Here is a 14,382-nt window from a genome sequence, read left to right on the forward strand (position 1 = left end):
GCTCAGGAGGGCACGTGAGCGGACTCAGGGTCTACCTAGCTGCCCCCATCCAACACGACTGTTGACAGCGTCCCCGAAGCCTCATTCACAATCTATGCTATTCACCACATGTCCGTGTTATGCTCCTTGCTGGTGACCTCGACTTCAGCCTGTCACACCAGTCACGGTCTGAAGCGCGGCCCATGGCCAGAGGCTGACTCCTCGACTGCCGTCCCATGTCGGGGTGGGGGCCAATCAGTGCACCTTGGAAACAGCTAGAAAACTTGGACGGAAGCTGTTGCGTGGAGCCACACTCAGTGCCATGATTCGCGCCACCCCTCCCGGACAATGTACCACGCTGTATGCCTTGACGTCGAGGCCTTGTGTCGCTTGAACCTCTACCCCCTTTTCGCCCATCTCATCTCCTGTCTCGTAACGCTATGAAAGCTGGCCATGTATACTGCACAGAAGGCATAGCCGAGATTCAAGAATAAGCAATCTCGGTATTTGCTAATTCCACATGTCGTATGTCGAGCGTCGTACCTGTTTGCAGAGCCGTAGGGTTGACTGAATGACATCATCTTGTTCCCTAAATCTCATACGGCATGCGGACCATTTGCCCGCGTGTCAGGACAGCGCGGGTGCACTGCAAAGCATATCCGAACAGCATCGTTTCCACATGCTGCATATGCACGCCTCGATATCAAGTCCTATCTAAAACCCGCGCCATCTGCCAGTTTGCTATCTCATGTCCTGCCAGCGGCATTGACGGCCGCTGTCGCACATGCGTGGTGCGGCGCAGGGACATGTCGACCTTCATAGTCTCCTGAAGCGATTCATGTCTGGCATCAGCCAAGTCGGTTGCAATTCACATCAACAATCTCCAGACACCCAACATCAGCGCCGCAGTACCCGTACACACACCCATTAGCCACTGCAGCGTCGAGAACTTGACGGCCTCTAATCTCTCCCTCAGCTGCGCCGTCTCTTGCTCAATGCGTGTGTCCGTCTCCTTCAACTTGAGCTCCTGCACATTTGCCTCCTCCCTGATGCGTCCCTTTTCCAGGTTGAGATCTAGCCTGACAGACGCTTGTGTCCGCTGTATCTCATCCCTCAACCGCGAGTTCAGTTTCGCAAGCTCGTTGGTAAGGCGCTCGTGCGATGCGCGTGTCAGGCTGGATTCTGTCGAGTCGGCCGTCATCAGTTCGGAGCGGAGTTTGGCAAAGTCGACTTTCTGCGTGTACGTGGCCTTCTCCTGGTCTTCACGCAGGACCATAGTGCGCGTGAGGTTTTGTATGCTAGACATGTCAGTTGCCACACGTTGAATTGCTGCTGTACATGGTAGACTGACCTCTCCTCAATTACATCACTGAGAACCCTCATCATGCCTTCTGCTTGCTCCTCGGTAAAGCCCTCCTCTTGCAACCGCTGCACAAACTTCAGCGTGTCAAAATGGTGGTCCTTGGGCTGTCGCGCAGTTGCGCTGAAGTTGCGCCCAAGTCCCAAGGCCGGGGCATACGCAGATACACATGTTCGTGAAGGTTGCCGCCATTGTCTTGTTGGTGCTGCTTGGGCTTGGGACGGCGAGGCTTTCGGAAGTACGGTGCGATGCTCGGAGGTAGGGTACGACCTATGCAAGTGTCGCCTGGCTTCTATTGCGCCAAACGCTACTGGCTGCGAAGCTCTCGCGGACCAGGAAAGCTGGGGCAGAAGAAATCGCGGTATCGCTGTCGCTTGCATTGACGGAGCTGCCATTGTGTAGTGAGTGTCGTTACTGGTTATTGGCCTTTCTCACCTTGGAGAAATTCAAAGCCGCAGGTAGCCAGCCAAGCGACTGCACATGTCATTTGCCGATTTCGGAAAACCATTCCACGGGCTCGGAAACAAACGGGCACCTACGTAAGCCGTAAACCGTAAGCACAACCCGACCTTTGTTTACAATACTGCATACAAAGCTTTGTAATGATATCTTCATTGCTTGTCGTCACCCGAAGAGGCTTCACCTAAACATACAATCCTGAAAGCATAAACAACGCTTGCTATGCAACCCCCCCAAAACACAAATCTATCACTCTTCTATCTGCCATACTCCAGACTCGGGATGATGACTGGTCCATACTTCATTGGCGCAGCGTAGCCGCCATCATTCTGCACCATAAAGTCAACCGCCAGACTCAGCTTTCCACTTCCCTGTCCCGGCACTGCTTGGCCGAAATTGCCATTCACAATCTCTGGGTCGTATATCACACAGGCGACATAATTCCTCCGGCCCATGAGTCTCTTGTACTCCCGCGGCTGCCCGTTGACGTCTTGGGTGAAAATCTCCATCATATCTTCTTTCGTGTCGGAAGGCTGGTTGTTGCTGCGATGTCCGTTTTGTGGTACATAGAGCGCCCGGTTGTTGTGTAGTAGTCGCAAAACGTAGTTACCAGGTGGTCCGTTCACAACTGAAGCGGATATGATCTGGTACATGGTCTTGTGATCCTGTGGCCTTGACGGGTCGTGCACCAGTCCTGCACCACAACAGTCGACAGCGCCAGAGAAGAACGTCATTCGTAATGACTTGTTGTGAGCAATGCCTTGTAGTGTTCGGATCAGGTAGGTCCGCTCAAGGTCCTGTGTTACATTAATATGTCGTTCAAAAACTGTTTGAATCGCACTAACCTTTGAATCGTGCGTCCACTGATCTCGCAACTCGTCCAGCAAATCAATCTCTCCGAAAGGACTCAAGACCCCACTCATCAAACCAGACTTACCGATAGCTTTCTTGACCGAGTTGAAGCCATCACCAACGACGCTCTTCGCCCCTACAACGCCAGCGACGCCGGCTGTTACCTTTCCTAACATATTGAAAGTACCGGTAACAGCTTTCTTGCCTGTAGCCATGGAATGAGCAAAGTGCTCGACCGACTCGAGACGAGGGTACACAATGGGAACGGGTACCATCCAGATGCAATGTTGAACGCTCGGTGGTAATGTTGCCACCTTTGGGAAGATACCCTGATATGTTGGGCCTGCCATGACTTGATGCGGATTACGCTCAGAGCGACAATCGGGGCCAACAACTGTGACGCAAGGACCTAGATACTTGATAAAGTGCCAGCCTGTACCGGTAATTGTGAAGAGGTCCATATCGTTGTTGACATTCCGAAGAATCTCGAGCGTTGTGTGATGCTGAAAGAGCAGATACATCTCGATACCCAGTCTTCCGATATTCCTAAACATATTCGAAAACTGCATGTACTCAGGATACGACCCAAACCCATCAAATCTAACCGCCGTCAGTACTATGTAGTTTGGAGGGAACTAGAGGCTTACATGTCATGGTCATCAAGAGCAAGGATGTGGGGAATTTGTGCGAATGCCTCTCTCAGGTGCGGTTGATCAAAGTGGCTGGTGTAGTAGTGAAAATATGCGTGGCAGACATCTTCCTCGTGCTTTGCGGTCCAAGGAGCATTCTTCCGGACATCCTTGCCGCTTGTTGCTGTCCATTGCTTGAGAAGCGGAAGTTCTTTCCACAGCCGGTCGGCATAAATCTGGCCGCCCAAACCCAGCTGGACGTGGAAGCCACCGCATTCGGCGTTCTTCTGTAAGATATCTTTCCACATCAGACCCACGCCACCGAGTTTGGCTCGTTCGTTCGCATTCACATTCAGCGCGAAGTCATTGCCAGAATGAGCAATGAACCGCCAACTAGTCTCGTTTCGTCCTGCAACCAGGAACTCAAATCGAGTGCAGCCGAGATGTGAGGTGATGGCATAGGTCCACTTGGCAGCATGTTCCTCCTCCATCCTTAAATCAATGTCGTATCTGTAGAAGATCCATGTTTGGTGGGTATAGATGGGATTGGCTTTTAATTGTCGTGGGTTTGGTGACAAGTCTGCACTCTGATGAATGTGAATTGTGGGTGGATGAGGAGTGTTTGTGATGAGAAGAATGGATCCTAGCCATAAGCCTCGTTCAATGTCCATGTTGGTGTATCTGAGATATGGCCCAAAGTATACACCATTGGTAGGCGCAACTTTGTACTGATCAACACCAGCAAGTGGAGGCGGCCCAGTAAAGCCTGTAGTAGTTGGCGTTGCTAGCGGAGCCATGCCAAAGTCTCCAGGATATGTGGCGGTCTGGGGAGCGAAGCCAGGTGATGCAATAGGGGCCTTGCCGAACGAGGGGGACGCCAAAGGACCACCTACGAAGGTGCCTGTCGGCGACATGGGCTCATTGAGGTTTAGGGGTGTAGGCCCCTTGGGGAACTCCCATTGGGTAGACTGTGTGGGGAGATGGATGTAGTAGTACTGTCCAGAGCTGGGGTCAAGATGGGCTATCCAGCCTTCGGGTAGTGGTGGTGGAGAGGCTGGTCCTGGTCCCGGCGCTGGAGCTGGACTTGGCGTATGTGCTGGCTGGGTTGTCTGTATCTGTGGGGGGAATTGGTTCTGTGTAGGTGTTGGTGCCACTACCGCAGCAGGTTGTGATGGCCCGGCTTGCTGGCGCACGTCGTTTGCGAAGGCAGGATGGCCCTGGTTGGGATCAGGGAACATGGCTCCCTGAGCAGCTGGCTGCTGTCCCTTGTCGTTGGGATAGCTATGGGCTTGGCCTGTTGGCGGTGTTGTTATGCTTGAGTAGGCTGGTGGTGGTTCCTCGTTCAGGTTCATCCGTCCCATCTCATGATTCAGTGGGTGTTCTGGTGGCACGTTGGCATTTGTGGGAGGAGGTGAGAAGCGCGTGTTTGGTGCTTGCGGAAGAGGGCCTTGAGGAGGGGTGCTCGAGGGAGGCACTTGATCCATGCCCTGGTACACTGCTGGCGGGCCATGTGGATTGCCTCCTGGTTGCTCTGTAGGTGTCCATGGTCTCCTCGCTGGCTGTTGCTGGCTCGGCTGTGGTGTTGTGAGGCCTGGACGGGGCTGCTGGTTGGCATAGATCTGGTTTCGCTGAGCAGCTGCGGCGTTTTGAACGCTTTGCGCCTGGAGATTTGTGAGGGTTGAGGTGCCTGCAATGCCAGCCGCTGCAAAGCGTGCTTCGATGCCACCACCAGACGGAGGAATGATGGGCGTCTCGGGAGGTGGGGGAGAACCCCGCTGCGCCCTCACTGTCGACGTTGAGGCTGTGGAGCTGAGACGATTGACACCTACAGGGGTGGGCACTTTGAGTACCGGCTCATCTTGTTTAGGGCCTGTGTATACTACGGGGTTCGCAGCGGGAGGGGGAAAGTACTGCTGGTGGTACTCGGGATATGGGTTCGCGGCGACATCTGCGCTGCCTTTCCGCTGCGGCGCCTTCTGGAACAGGCCTTCTTTGTCTGGCGTCTCTGGCCCCGGCGAGTCTGGGAGGGGCTTGGGTGCTGTTCCTCTCCGCTCTGCCAGCCTCGACGGTTGCACTGAGCCATCCGGGTTCCTAGCGCCGTAACCACTTATCGTCGGCCTGTTGGGGTCGTTCGCATCGAAGCGAGCGCGCTGGCTGGGCGAAGTGGGACTCGGCCCTGTCGCATTCGAACTTCGCCTCTGCCCTTGGCTGGATTCAGGAGGTGTGGCATTCTTCGCGCGTCGCTCCCTTTCGCTGAGGGGCGTAAATCTACCGGTGCCTAGGATAGGCTGCGCGTTGGGTGGCCGGTCTGTATCGGGGTATGGGAGGGGAGCATTTGGGGGGCTCGTGGGCGGTGCGGGGAACGAGGGCATGGGCGGCGGGCGCGAGAAGGCTGGCTGGCTCGAACTGCCGGCCGAGTCTGTTCGCGGAGGGGGACTCTTGCCATCGCGACCCTTTTGTATCCTCAGAGGCCCGACTGTGGGAATCGTGGGCGTGTCTGGGTTATCGTATCGCAAGAAGAGCTCCTCCTCCGGACGTCCCTGCTTCCTCCCGTCCATGGCCGAGTATGCGATTCTGGCTGACTAGAAATTGTAGTCCCTGGATCGCCGGCGATGACAGGCCCAAGTTACTCTGCTGGTTACGGGCGTAATGTCGGTCGATGTGCGCAGGGAGCCGTGGGCGCAATGTAGAGAAGTTGCTGCTGCTGCTGCTGCTGGTGGGGTAGTGGCTGTGGCTCAAGATGACGCTGCGACACGGGTGAGGTGCATCAAGGGGACATGCGCAGCTTCAGGACCGTCAGGCTTATATGGCCTACACCAAGGAGATGGGCATGACGGCAAATGCGCCCCTTCTGTCCTGCCTGATCCTACGCGACACTGCTGACTTACGTAGCCTGTCTTTCCATGGCCCTCCTGCAAGCTGCAAGTTGGGCTGCTGCGGGTCTGCCTATACAAACCTCCCGGGCTCAAGACGGCCTACAGCATGTGATTGGCCGTGACGAGCATTTACGCGCTGCGGCCGAAATGGCGACCGCTGGTCACACTTGGCGGGCGCATGCAAGCAGCTTTTCGTACCTGAGTGGCACACACTACGCATGTGATGCAGCGAATCGTGCGCCGCCTGGTCGAGACTGCCTGTGGCTGGTGTGGGCTGACTTTGTCAAAAGAGTGCAGTCAGCAGTGTATCGCGGGCCGCAAAACCACAATCGTGCATCCCCGCCACGGCCCGATCAACTTCCGCCCACGCCTTAGCTCCGCATTGGTCTGATGGCGCCTTCTAAGCTCGACACAGCCGTCAACACTATATGTAGACGTTCCAGTTTTGGAATCAGCCAAGCGTGTCCTTCGTCTAGTACAAGACAAATCCAAGTGGAAATCTTTGACAACACATTGATGCTACACAAGCACAAGCCCTAACGAGATATTGTTATATTCATGCCCTTCCGCCAGGCAACTACTGTAATGTCTGCTTGATACATTCTATCCTTCTTCTAGTCACTTGGAGCATACATCAAGCGTAGAGCACTGAGATTGCACCATTTTTCAACAGCGGCTATATTCGGTGACCCTCATTAGGGTGGGCAATGTTCACCAATTCCTTGTAATATTCTTATATACATGAAGAAGCTGCTTTGTGCCACCAAGCCATATCCTGAATTTCTAGTTCAGTTCCATGTCCATGACCTTGGCGGTTGACCTCGGCTCGTGTTTCTTCTTGAAATGGGTCTTCTGCATCGTCCGCGCCTTCATCAAGTTCTCCTTGGCCGACCAGTGCTGAGAAGCCTATTGCTTTTGTCTTAACCATCCATCGCAGACCTCGCCTTCTTATGCTGATCCATCACCTGCTGTCGCGCCGCAGCCAACTGCTTAGCGGCTTCACCAACCATGAGCAGGTCTTGATTCTCTTGCATGCTTATGTTGTAGGTATTGCGAAAGCCATCGTACTCGGGGCCCTGAACACTGTCCGTGAATGCCTTGCGAGCAACTTCTTTCCAGAATTTGGTCTCTTGAATGAGGACTGCGGCCACGACGAGTTGTTGCAATGCTCCATCCTCGTCTTTGCACATACGAGCTGCATCCCAAGGTACTAACAGCGTACAAACGGCGCAAGTCGAACGTAGGCTGCTCTCAGGATCTCGGCAACGCGCTGGATTGTGAAATATCCTTACATTACTCATACTTTCATAAACCATAAGAGACCAGCTCTTAAAACGTGGGCCTCGTCCTCTCACCCTTCCAAAACCCCATGACCTCTCCTGTTTCCCCCACCCATTCTCGAACACCGGTGACCACGGCCTTTGCCATACCAGCGTTCGTCCCGCTCCTCGCCCGCCTCTTCCCCTCGATACCACCACCGACTCCTCCCACGCCGACGCCTGAACCGCTGGCAAAAGATTCTGGTGCTTTACCGGGCATTATGTAGCTGCTGCCATCCCCAGTCGCATACTCGGAGCCCATCGAGGGAAGAACATTTTCGCCGGCGGACAAGGAGACGAACAAGGCAAAAGGTACGAGCCAGACGCAGAGTCCGAAGAAAGCTGCAATCTCGGTGAATGTAGGAATATTAAAGTCGCGGCTGTAGGGATATGAGTTGTAGGAATGGGCAGGCGGTGCGCTGAAGTGGCGGAACCAAAGGTAGTGGTTTGCTATTACGAGGGCTAGAGAGGGAGTCAATACTAGGATAGATGCATGATTGTGCGCAGAGGAACATACCGCAAGACAGCAAAAACAAGGGGTCGGTAAGCTTGACAACTGGGAAGCGTCTGAGGTTCTGGGCGTAGATGCCATGCGACACCACACTCAGAGCGCTCAGGCCAATTGGGAACTTGTCCACGAAGAGGAGCAGAATCTGGATAGCCACGACGCCATAGATGAGACGGTACAGCAGTTTCTTTGCAAACACGGTGTGCTCTTCGACGAGTTCAGACAAGTAGTACAGGCCGGAAGCTAATTTCAAGACATTAGCCTTTACATGTCTTCAATAGAGGAACATGTCTATCGCTGGCAGGCAGGTGCATACCTATCGCAAGCGTCAAGAATGCAAAGCCGAGCACGATTCCGACATAACCAAGAAGCGGTAGTATCCACATGGTGAGTTGTGCCTGTGGGAGGTGTAAAGGGTTGAAGATCTGGAAGTCTGGTCGCCACACTATGAGGTCAGTCCAAGGTGGCATCAAGCTAGCGGAGAAAGCCGTGGACCCGCGCCAAAGTGTGGGGGTGAACACCAAAAAGTCGTCCAACTCTTGGCTTGAGCAACCAACTTGCATTGAATGCGCTTACTCCGCTGCTCTATACACAATCGCATAGTCTGCGCATACCCGGAGCCAATTCATCCACGATCGAACTCGGGCTCAGAACCTAATTTGCAATCATGTCGCGCCCCGAAGACATTCTGTACGCTTTTTACTCCCACCATCCGAGACCTGACTTGCGCAAAAGATTAACAGAACGTCTACAGACCCCCCGATCTCTTCTACAATGATTCCGAGTCTCGGAAATACACGACGTCATCTCGTATCCGAAAGATCCAATCGACAATGACCCACCGCGCTCTCTCACTCCTCGCCCTGTCTTCTCCCTCCCTGATCCTCGACATTGGCTGCGGCTCCGGCCTCTCTGGGGAAATCTTGTCACAGACGCAAGAACAAGGCACTCCAGGTGGCCCGCATGTGTGGGTTGGCTTCGACATCAGCGCATCAATGCTGGGCGTGGCTCTGGAGAAAGAAGTTGAGGGGGACCTACTGCTGGCGGACGCGGGACAAGGCGTGCCCTTCAGACCCGGAACTTTCGATGCAGCCATTAGTATAAGTGCGGTGCAGTGGCTGTGTAACGCCGAGACAAGCGAGGAGAGCCCGGCGGGTAGACTGTCGAGATTCTTCAACCAACTGTATGCGAGTTTGAAGAGAGGCGGCAGGGCTGTGTGTCAGTTCTACCCAAAGAACGACGCGCAGAAGAAGATGGTAGCCCAGGCGGCCATCAAAGCCGGTTTCGGGGCAGGTCTGCTAGAGGATGATATGGGTACCAAGAGCGCGAAGACCTATCTCGTTTTGACCGTCGGCGGTGGAGCGTTGGACGGCGACATTACGGGCGTGGTGAGGGGTATGGAGGGTGTGGATGTCGAGGATGCTAGGAGGAAATCAAAAGGCATGAAGAGGGGCGAGGAGAGGAAAGGCAGCAAGGCGTACATCATGAAGAAAAAGGAGCAGATGGAGAGGCAAGGCAAGGTTGTCAAGGCTTCCTCCAAGTACACGGGCCGCAAGAGGAGGATTCAGTTTTAGATATACCCACGACATGACGATGTTATGCATAGCACGGAGTTTTGGTTTCTGGTTTGGCTTTTGGAAGAGGGTATAACAATGGTCAATTCAATCATGCAGCATGCTATATACCATCTACAAGTACACCTCTATTGATCTTCCGGCTAGTGCTTGTACACGGTTCAATGCATCCAGTCGTCAAGTAAGTTGTTGCTCCGTAACACATATCTTATTGTCATAGATCAAGCCGAGCCCCATATTCGAACGGTTTTACCGCGCTAGATCAAAGCTTAGCAAATATGAAAGTCCTGATGATCAAACTATGCCTTCTCCATCTGGTTCAGAACAGCGCGAGTGAACTCGTGGGTGGTGGTGTTGCCTCCCATGTCGCGTGTGCGGGCGGTGCTGTAACCGTGTCAGTTGAATTTCCGTATCGTGATACTGCTAGCACTTACCCTTCAGCGATGACCTTGTAGACGGACTGCGAGATGCGGTTGGCGTGGTCATCAAGACCAATGTGTCGCAGCATCATGGCAGCGGAGAGGATCAGAGCAGTGGGGTTGGCCTGGTCCTTGCCCTTGATGTCAAGACCGACGTGACGGCATCCAGGCTCGAAAACGGCAACGTTGCGGCCCATGTTGCAACCGGGGACGATGCCAGGTCCTCCAACGAGACCAGCACCAATGTTGGACAGGATACCTCCGTACAAGTTGGGCATGACCATGACATCGAATTGCTGGGGCCTGGAGACACACTGCATAGAGGCGTTGTCGACGATCATGTCGTTGGTCTCAAGGGTGGGGTAGTCCTCACCGACCCTCTTGACCGTGTTGCGGAACAGCCCATCGGCAAGCTTCATGATGTTGGCCTTGTGGATGCAGGTAACCTTCTTGCGGTTGTTGGCAAGCGCAAAGGCAAAGGCGAACTTGGCGATACGCTCCGACTTCTCGCGCGTGATGATCTTGAGCGACTCAACGACGCCGCTGACCGACTGGTGCTCGAGACCAGAGTATTCACCCTCGGTGTTCTCACGGATGATGCAGAAGTCGATGTCCTTGTGGCGCGTCTCGTAGCCGGGGATGTTCTTCAACAGAACGATTGAGGCGTAGATGTCGAGCTCTTGACGGAGGGCGACGTTGAAGGAACGGTGACCGGATCGCTCGACGGGAGTGTGTAGGATACCCTTGAGACCGAGCTTGTTGCGCTTGAGCGACGCAATAGATTCGCGGAGGAGTTCCTCGGAGTGGACGTTGCCAGAGTCAACACCGGAGACGTCGACCTGCTCCCACTCAATGGGAACATTGTCCGCCTTGAAGATCTCCTTGACCGACTCGGACACCTCAGCACCGATACCGTCACCTGCGCATGTTCAATATCATAGTCGTCTATCAGAGGCGGCTATCGCGCATACCAGGAATCAGAGTAACTGTGTATTTGCCGCCGAACTTTGTGGGCTTGAAGATGTCCTGGCCGACCGTGGCCATTGCTGTCGCCAAGTTAGACCCTGCATGACTCCATCTCCATACATGTTAGGTGGTCTTCGTACATCGTGTGGCCATGGCGGGCGCCCATCGTGAGGCAGGCTTCGCGCCCCGCAGGAGCGTCTATATGGGCGCATTAGCACTCGCATGTCCCGCGCAAACCCCAATTGCAAGGGTAGAGACGTCATCATACCTGCGCCGTTCTTTGGGAGGTCCTCGACAGCATCGTGTAGTTGCGGCGTGGGGCTGGTGGTGAGGGATTTGAGGTAGAGAGAAACAAGCTGAAGCTGCCGCTCGCCGAAAAAGCACCTGGCCTGGTCCTTCCGAACCGAAGGAAGAAACCGCGCTTGGCGAACGACCCCATCCGACCTTCCGCCGCGGCTCGCTCTCTCTATTACCTCCGGCCCAGGCTAGCACGTCTTCTTCGTGGACTGACCTCGGGTCTCGTCCAGCCTGAGTTGTTGTTGCCCTGGTTTCGCAACCCTTGCAAATCATTACCACGACGCATCATCGCTTGCATGTGACAGTGTGATCCAGCCTTCATCATGAAAAACAACAGTAGACGGACAATGTGCGTCGGAAGGCCTGCAAGGCCAAACATCTAAATGCCAAAAGATATAGATTATGCATGTCTCAAATGTTACAGTCTTCTCACCCTGACCTGCCACGACTGTCCATAGTCGATTGTATGCTATCCCTTATTTATACCTATGATGGATACATGCTCTCGTCGAAGAGCCCATATTACAGTAAACGCCTCTTGTATTCGCCACAGCTCGCTATTCTTTTGCCAGGTGGTAGTCATGGCAAAGACATAGCAGAGTGCAGTCGCCCAAAATACCTTCACCGGCACCTATCACATCTGCCGGACTCGAGATATACCACCTTTACCTACATCTCACTCATCTCATCTTACCTTGCAGTTCAGCCATCTTCTGATACATAAGACGGTCTTCTCTCGTCTTCTTCCATTCTTCTTACACTTCACTACTCATCATCACCAAACATCACCGTCCTTCATGCTTCATACTTCATAACGGTTGGGCTTCATAGCCACTACTTGCATCCGCCAGGCATCCGAACTCCAGCATCATACCAGCTTTGCAGCATCCTCGAACCGAGAAGATTCACGAAGACCTTGCCAATCGTGACACGCCCCTTCACTAAAACTACACATGCTGTACTCATACTTCCCAGCTACCTCACTTACCTTCATCATCCACACTACCTTGAACCTTTCCCCCTTGTCCCTTTCTTCCGGCCTTACCTACCTTGCCTGTAGGCATTAACTTCTTACGCCGTTGACATGAAGGTAGTCGAGCAAAACTCTGATCGCGAAGCCTCAGCGCACGTCTATATCGAAGGCAAGCTCGTTGAACTGAAGGAGTACGGGCAGTACGTTGCCCCCAACAATGGCAAAGCAATAGGCTGCTACATCCCCATCGATGAGGGCGAAAAACTTAGAATCCGGACCTGGTTCTCAGGAACAGTAAGTACCTTTCGTATGAGCCTACATAGCGCCGTTGAACAATATGTTAGACTTTGGCTATCACACATGACGTACTCATAGACGGCACACTCCGCAAGACGTACCCCTATATGGGCAAAGCAGTCAGCAAACAGAAACAGAAGAAGCTGGAGTTTGGAAAATTTCTGTATGCGACCGACAAAGGCGTTTTAGATACGGTCATCACTGCTAGCCAACTGCAGGGTATTGAATCAACTCAAAGCGACGCTCCAGAGAGTATTGGAACGATCGAACTACAGCTCCATATTATCCGACAATTAGATGATTACCATACTATTGAGGGTATCTGCACCTACAATGACGACACCAAGGAAAAGGACAAAGCTGCAGTCAACTACAAGCTCATCGCTCCAAGCTTACGAATGATTCCCGAGAAGAATTGCCGTGTGCTACAACCGCAGGAAGCCCAGCGCGAGCAGCGCAGGCTCCATTCGAGGCGCCCAGGGACTGAGCCATGGGCCATATTCCGCTTCCACTATCGCACCCGTGAGGAGATTGAACAGCAAAAGCTCCAGTTGACCTTTGATCCGGCCGATAAAGCCGATATCAAAGCCCATACCCTGGTACTCGACACCCTCCCCCCGCTCATGCTTGGCGGAAAGCCCCAGAAGACCGATGTAGTCATACCATCACAAACAAACTCGCCAATGATTCCTGCTACACCTCATCCGGTCAAGAGCGCTCAAACAAAACCTAATGTGCCTTCCAAACGACCTACATCGCCCACAAATGAGGCCAACCCCGATCCGAAACGGACGAAGATGGCTACAGAGGCTCATTCTGTAGCTCCTAAAACATACTCAGTGGAGCATCAGCTGTCAGAACTGCAGAAAAAGCTTGACAAGGTCAAAGAAATGCGCGACAGCCAGGCCAAGGAGCAATCAAAGATCGATGAACAGATTACGGCATACAAGGAGCGTATGGTGGCAGAGCTGGAACGGTTGAACAATGATGTTCTCAAGGAGGAAGGCGCATACACCGAGGAGGTGGAGCACTATAAAGCTAGTGTCGAAGTTCTTCAAAAGTTCAAGCAGGCTGACGGTGAAATTTGATGGAGGTACCAAGGAAATGTCAAAAGTGTTTTGCGGTGCCACGGCGTCTCAACAATAGGGGTTTGGAGCATTTAGGGGGCAGTCAAATTTGCGAACGGAACTAGGTTTGCCCATGTGGGCAACTACGGGTGTGGCTGAGCTCTCGATCTATTGGCGTATAGGGAGGACTTCTGAGTAGTTCCAAAAGTCCATGAAATTAGGGGAGAAGATGGCGTGAGTGTCCAGCGTGCAACCTCTTCTCCTACTCGTTAACCCTTATCTACCGTCTTGCCTTGGCCATTTTCAACATCTAGGTACTCAAACATGATCTTAATCCCTGCGCCGGCTAATCTTCACCCATACGTAATCGTCCATGAACTATTCATGATATTTGATTACGTGTCGATTTCCACAGAGTAACAATTCGTCATGAACCAACGCTGTCACAGCATGACTATACCACAGCTAGACACAACTGTACCTAGGTATTGAAAGCCCGAGACGATATCGAAAAAGGTTAATTAGTTGACCAAAGCCAACCGCTGTATTCGATATATTTTAGTAGGTTTCCGTCAAGCGCGCAATGTTACTGTCACGCACACACATAATTGCTATGGTCATCTCTTACAGCCTCTTTGAACCTCTAAATGGCGATTGACCAACATCGTAATACTCTATTTTCTTGGTTCGTAGGGGTTTACCCTGGATGATGCTAATGATGTAGGGGAATGGATCCGAAGAAGCAACACCTCGGAATGATTGGTTTGAACCATCAATTCTATGTTTGATTGAAGGGAGAAGAATTGT

The 14,382-nt window shown here is 53.1% G+C and overlaps 7 protein-coding genes across 7 annotated transcripts; 2 read left to right on the top strand and 5 right to left on the bottom strand.

Moving 5' to 3' along the window:
- Positions 1 to 847: 847 nt before the first annotated feature.
- PtrM4_064220 (uncharacterized protein) lies at positions 848 to 1,734 on the bottom strand (the record flags this gene model as incomplete). Its single annotated transcript, XM_001933135.2, has 2 exons — positions 848 to 1,277; positions 1,331 to 1,734. 2 exons carry the CDS (start codon positions 1,732 to 1,734, stop codon positions 848 to 850), a joined length of 834 nt encoding a protein of 277 aa, XP_001933170.2.
- A 321-nt stretch (positions 1,735 to 2,055) lies between these two features.
- On the bottom strand, positions 2,056 to 5,837 carry PtrM4_064230 (DUF1421 multi-domain protein; the record flags this gene model as incomplete). Its single annotated transcript, XM_066105654.1, has 4 exons — positions 2,056 to 2,595; positions 2,644 to 3,250; positions 3,298 to 4,274; positions 4,437 to 5,837. 4 exons carry the CDS (start codon positions 5,835 to 5,837, stop codon positions 2,056 to 2,058), a joined length of 3,525 nt encoding a protein of 1,174 aa, XP_065964281.1.
- A 1,101-nt stretch (positions 5,838 to 6,938) lies between these two features.
- PtrM4_064240 (Erv26 multi-domain protein) lies at positions 6,939 to 8,368 on the bottom strand (the record flags this gene model as incomplete). Its single annotated transcript, XM_066105655.1, has 5 exons — positions 6,939 to 7,061; positions 7,121 to 7,425; positions 7,511 to 7,936; positions 7,992 to 8,225; positions 8,299 to 8,368. The coding sequence occupies 5 exons, from the start codon at positions 8,366 to 8,368 to the stop codon at positions 6,939 to 6,941; spliced, it is 1,158 nt and encodes a 385-aa protein (XP_065964282.1).
- A 281-nt stretch (positions 8,369 to 8,649) lies between these two features.
- Positions 8,650 to 9,556, top strand: PtrM4_064250 (UbiE, Methylase involved in ubiquinone-menaquinone biosynthesis; the record flags this gene model as incomplete). The annotated part of the gene is made up of 2 exons (XM_001933137.1): positions 8,650 to 8,672; positions 8,737 to 9,556. 2 exons carry the CDS (start codon positions 8,650 to 8,652, stop codon positions 9,554 to 9,556), a joined length of 843 nt encoding a protein of 280 aa, XP_001933172.1.
- A 299-nt stretch (positions 9,557 to 9,855) lies between these two features.
- On the bottom strand, positions 9,856 to 10,394 carry PtrM4_064260 (LeuB, Isocitrate-isopropylmalate dehydrogenase; the record flags this gene model as incomplete). Its single annotated transcript, XM_066105656.1, has 2 exons — positions 9,856 to 9,940; positions 9,991 to 10,394. The coding sequence occupies 2 exons, from the start codon at positions 10,392 to 10,394 to the stop codon at positions 9,856 to 9,858; spliced, it is 489 nt and encodes a 162-aa protein (XP_065964283.1).
- A 529-nt stretch (positions 10,395 to 10,923) lies between these two features.
- Positions 10,924 to 11,094, bottom strand: PtrM4_064270 (uncharacterized protein; the record flags this gene model as incomplete). Its single annotated transcript, XM_001933138.2, has 2 exons — positions 10,924 to 11,021; positions 11,082 to 11,094. 2 exons carry the CDS (start codon positions 11,092 to 11,094, stop codon positions 10,924 to 10,926), a joined length of 111 nt encoding a protein of 36 aa, XP_001933173.2.
- A 1,228-nt stretch (positions 11,095 to 12,322) lies between these two features.
- Positions 12,323 to 13,596, top strand: PtrM4_064280 (uncharacterized protein; the record flags this gene model as incomplete). The annotated part of the gene is made up of 2 exons (XM_001933139.1): positions 12,323 to 12,505; positions 12,556 to 13,596. The coding sequence occupies 2 exons, from the start codon at positions 12,323 to 12,325 to the stop codon at positions 13,594 to 13,596; spliced, it is 1,224 nt and encodes a 407-aa protein (XP_001933174.1).
- Between the last annotated feature and the right edge of the window lie 786 nt (positions 13,597 to 14,382).

This window comes from Pyrenophora tritici-repentis, chromosome 2, assembly GCF_003171515.1.
Source record: "Pyrenophora tritici-repentis strain M4 chromosome 2, whole genome shotgun sequence".
NCBI classification, from domain to species: Eukaryota; Fungi; Ascomycota; class Dothideomycetes; order Pleosporales; family Pleosporaceae; genus Pyrenophora; species Pyrenophora tritici-repentis.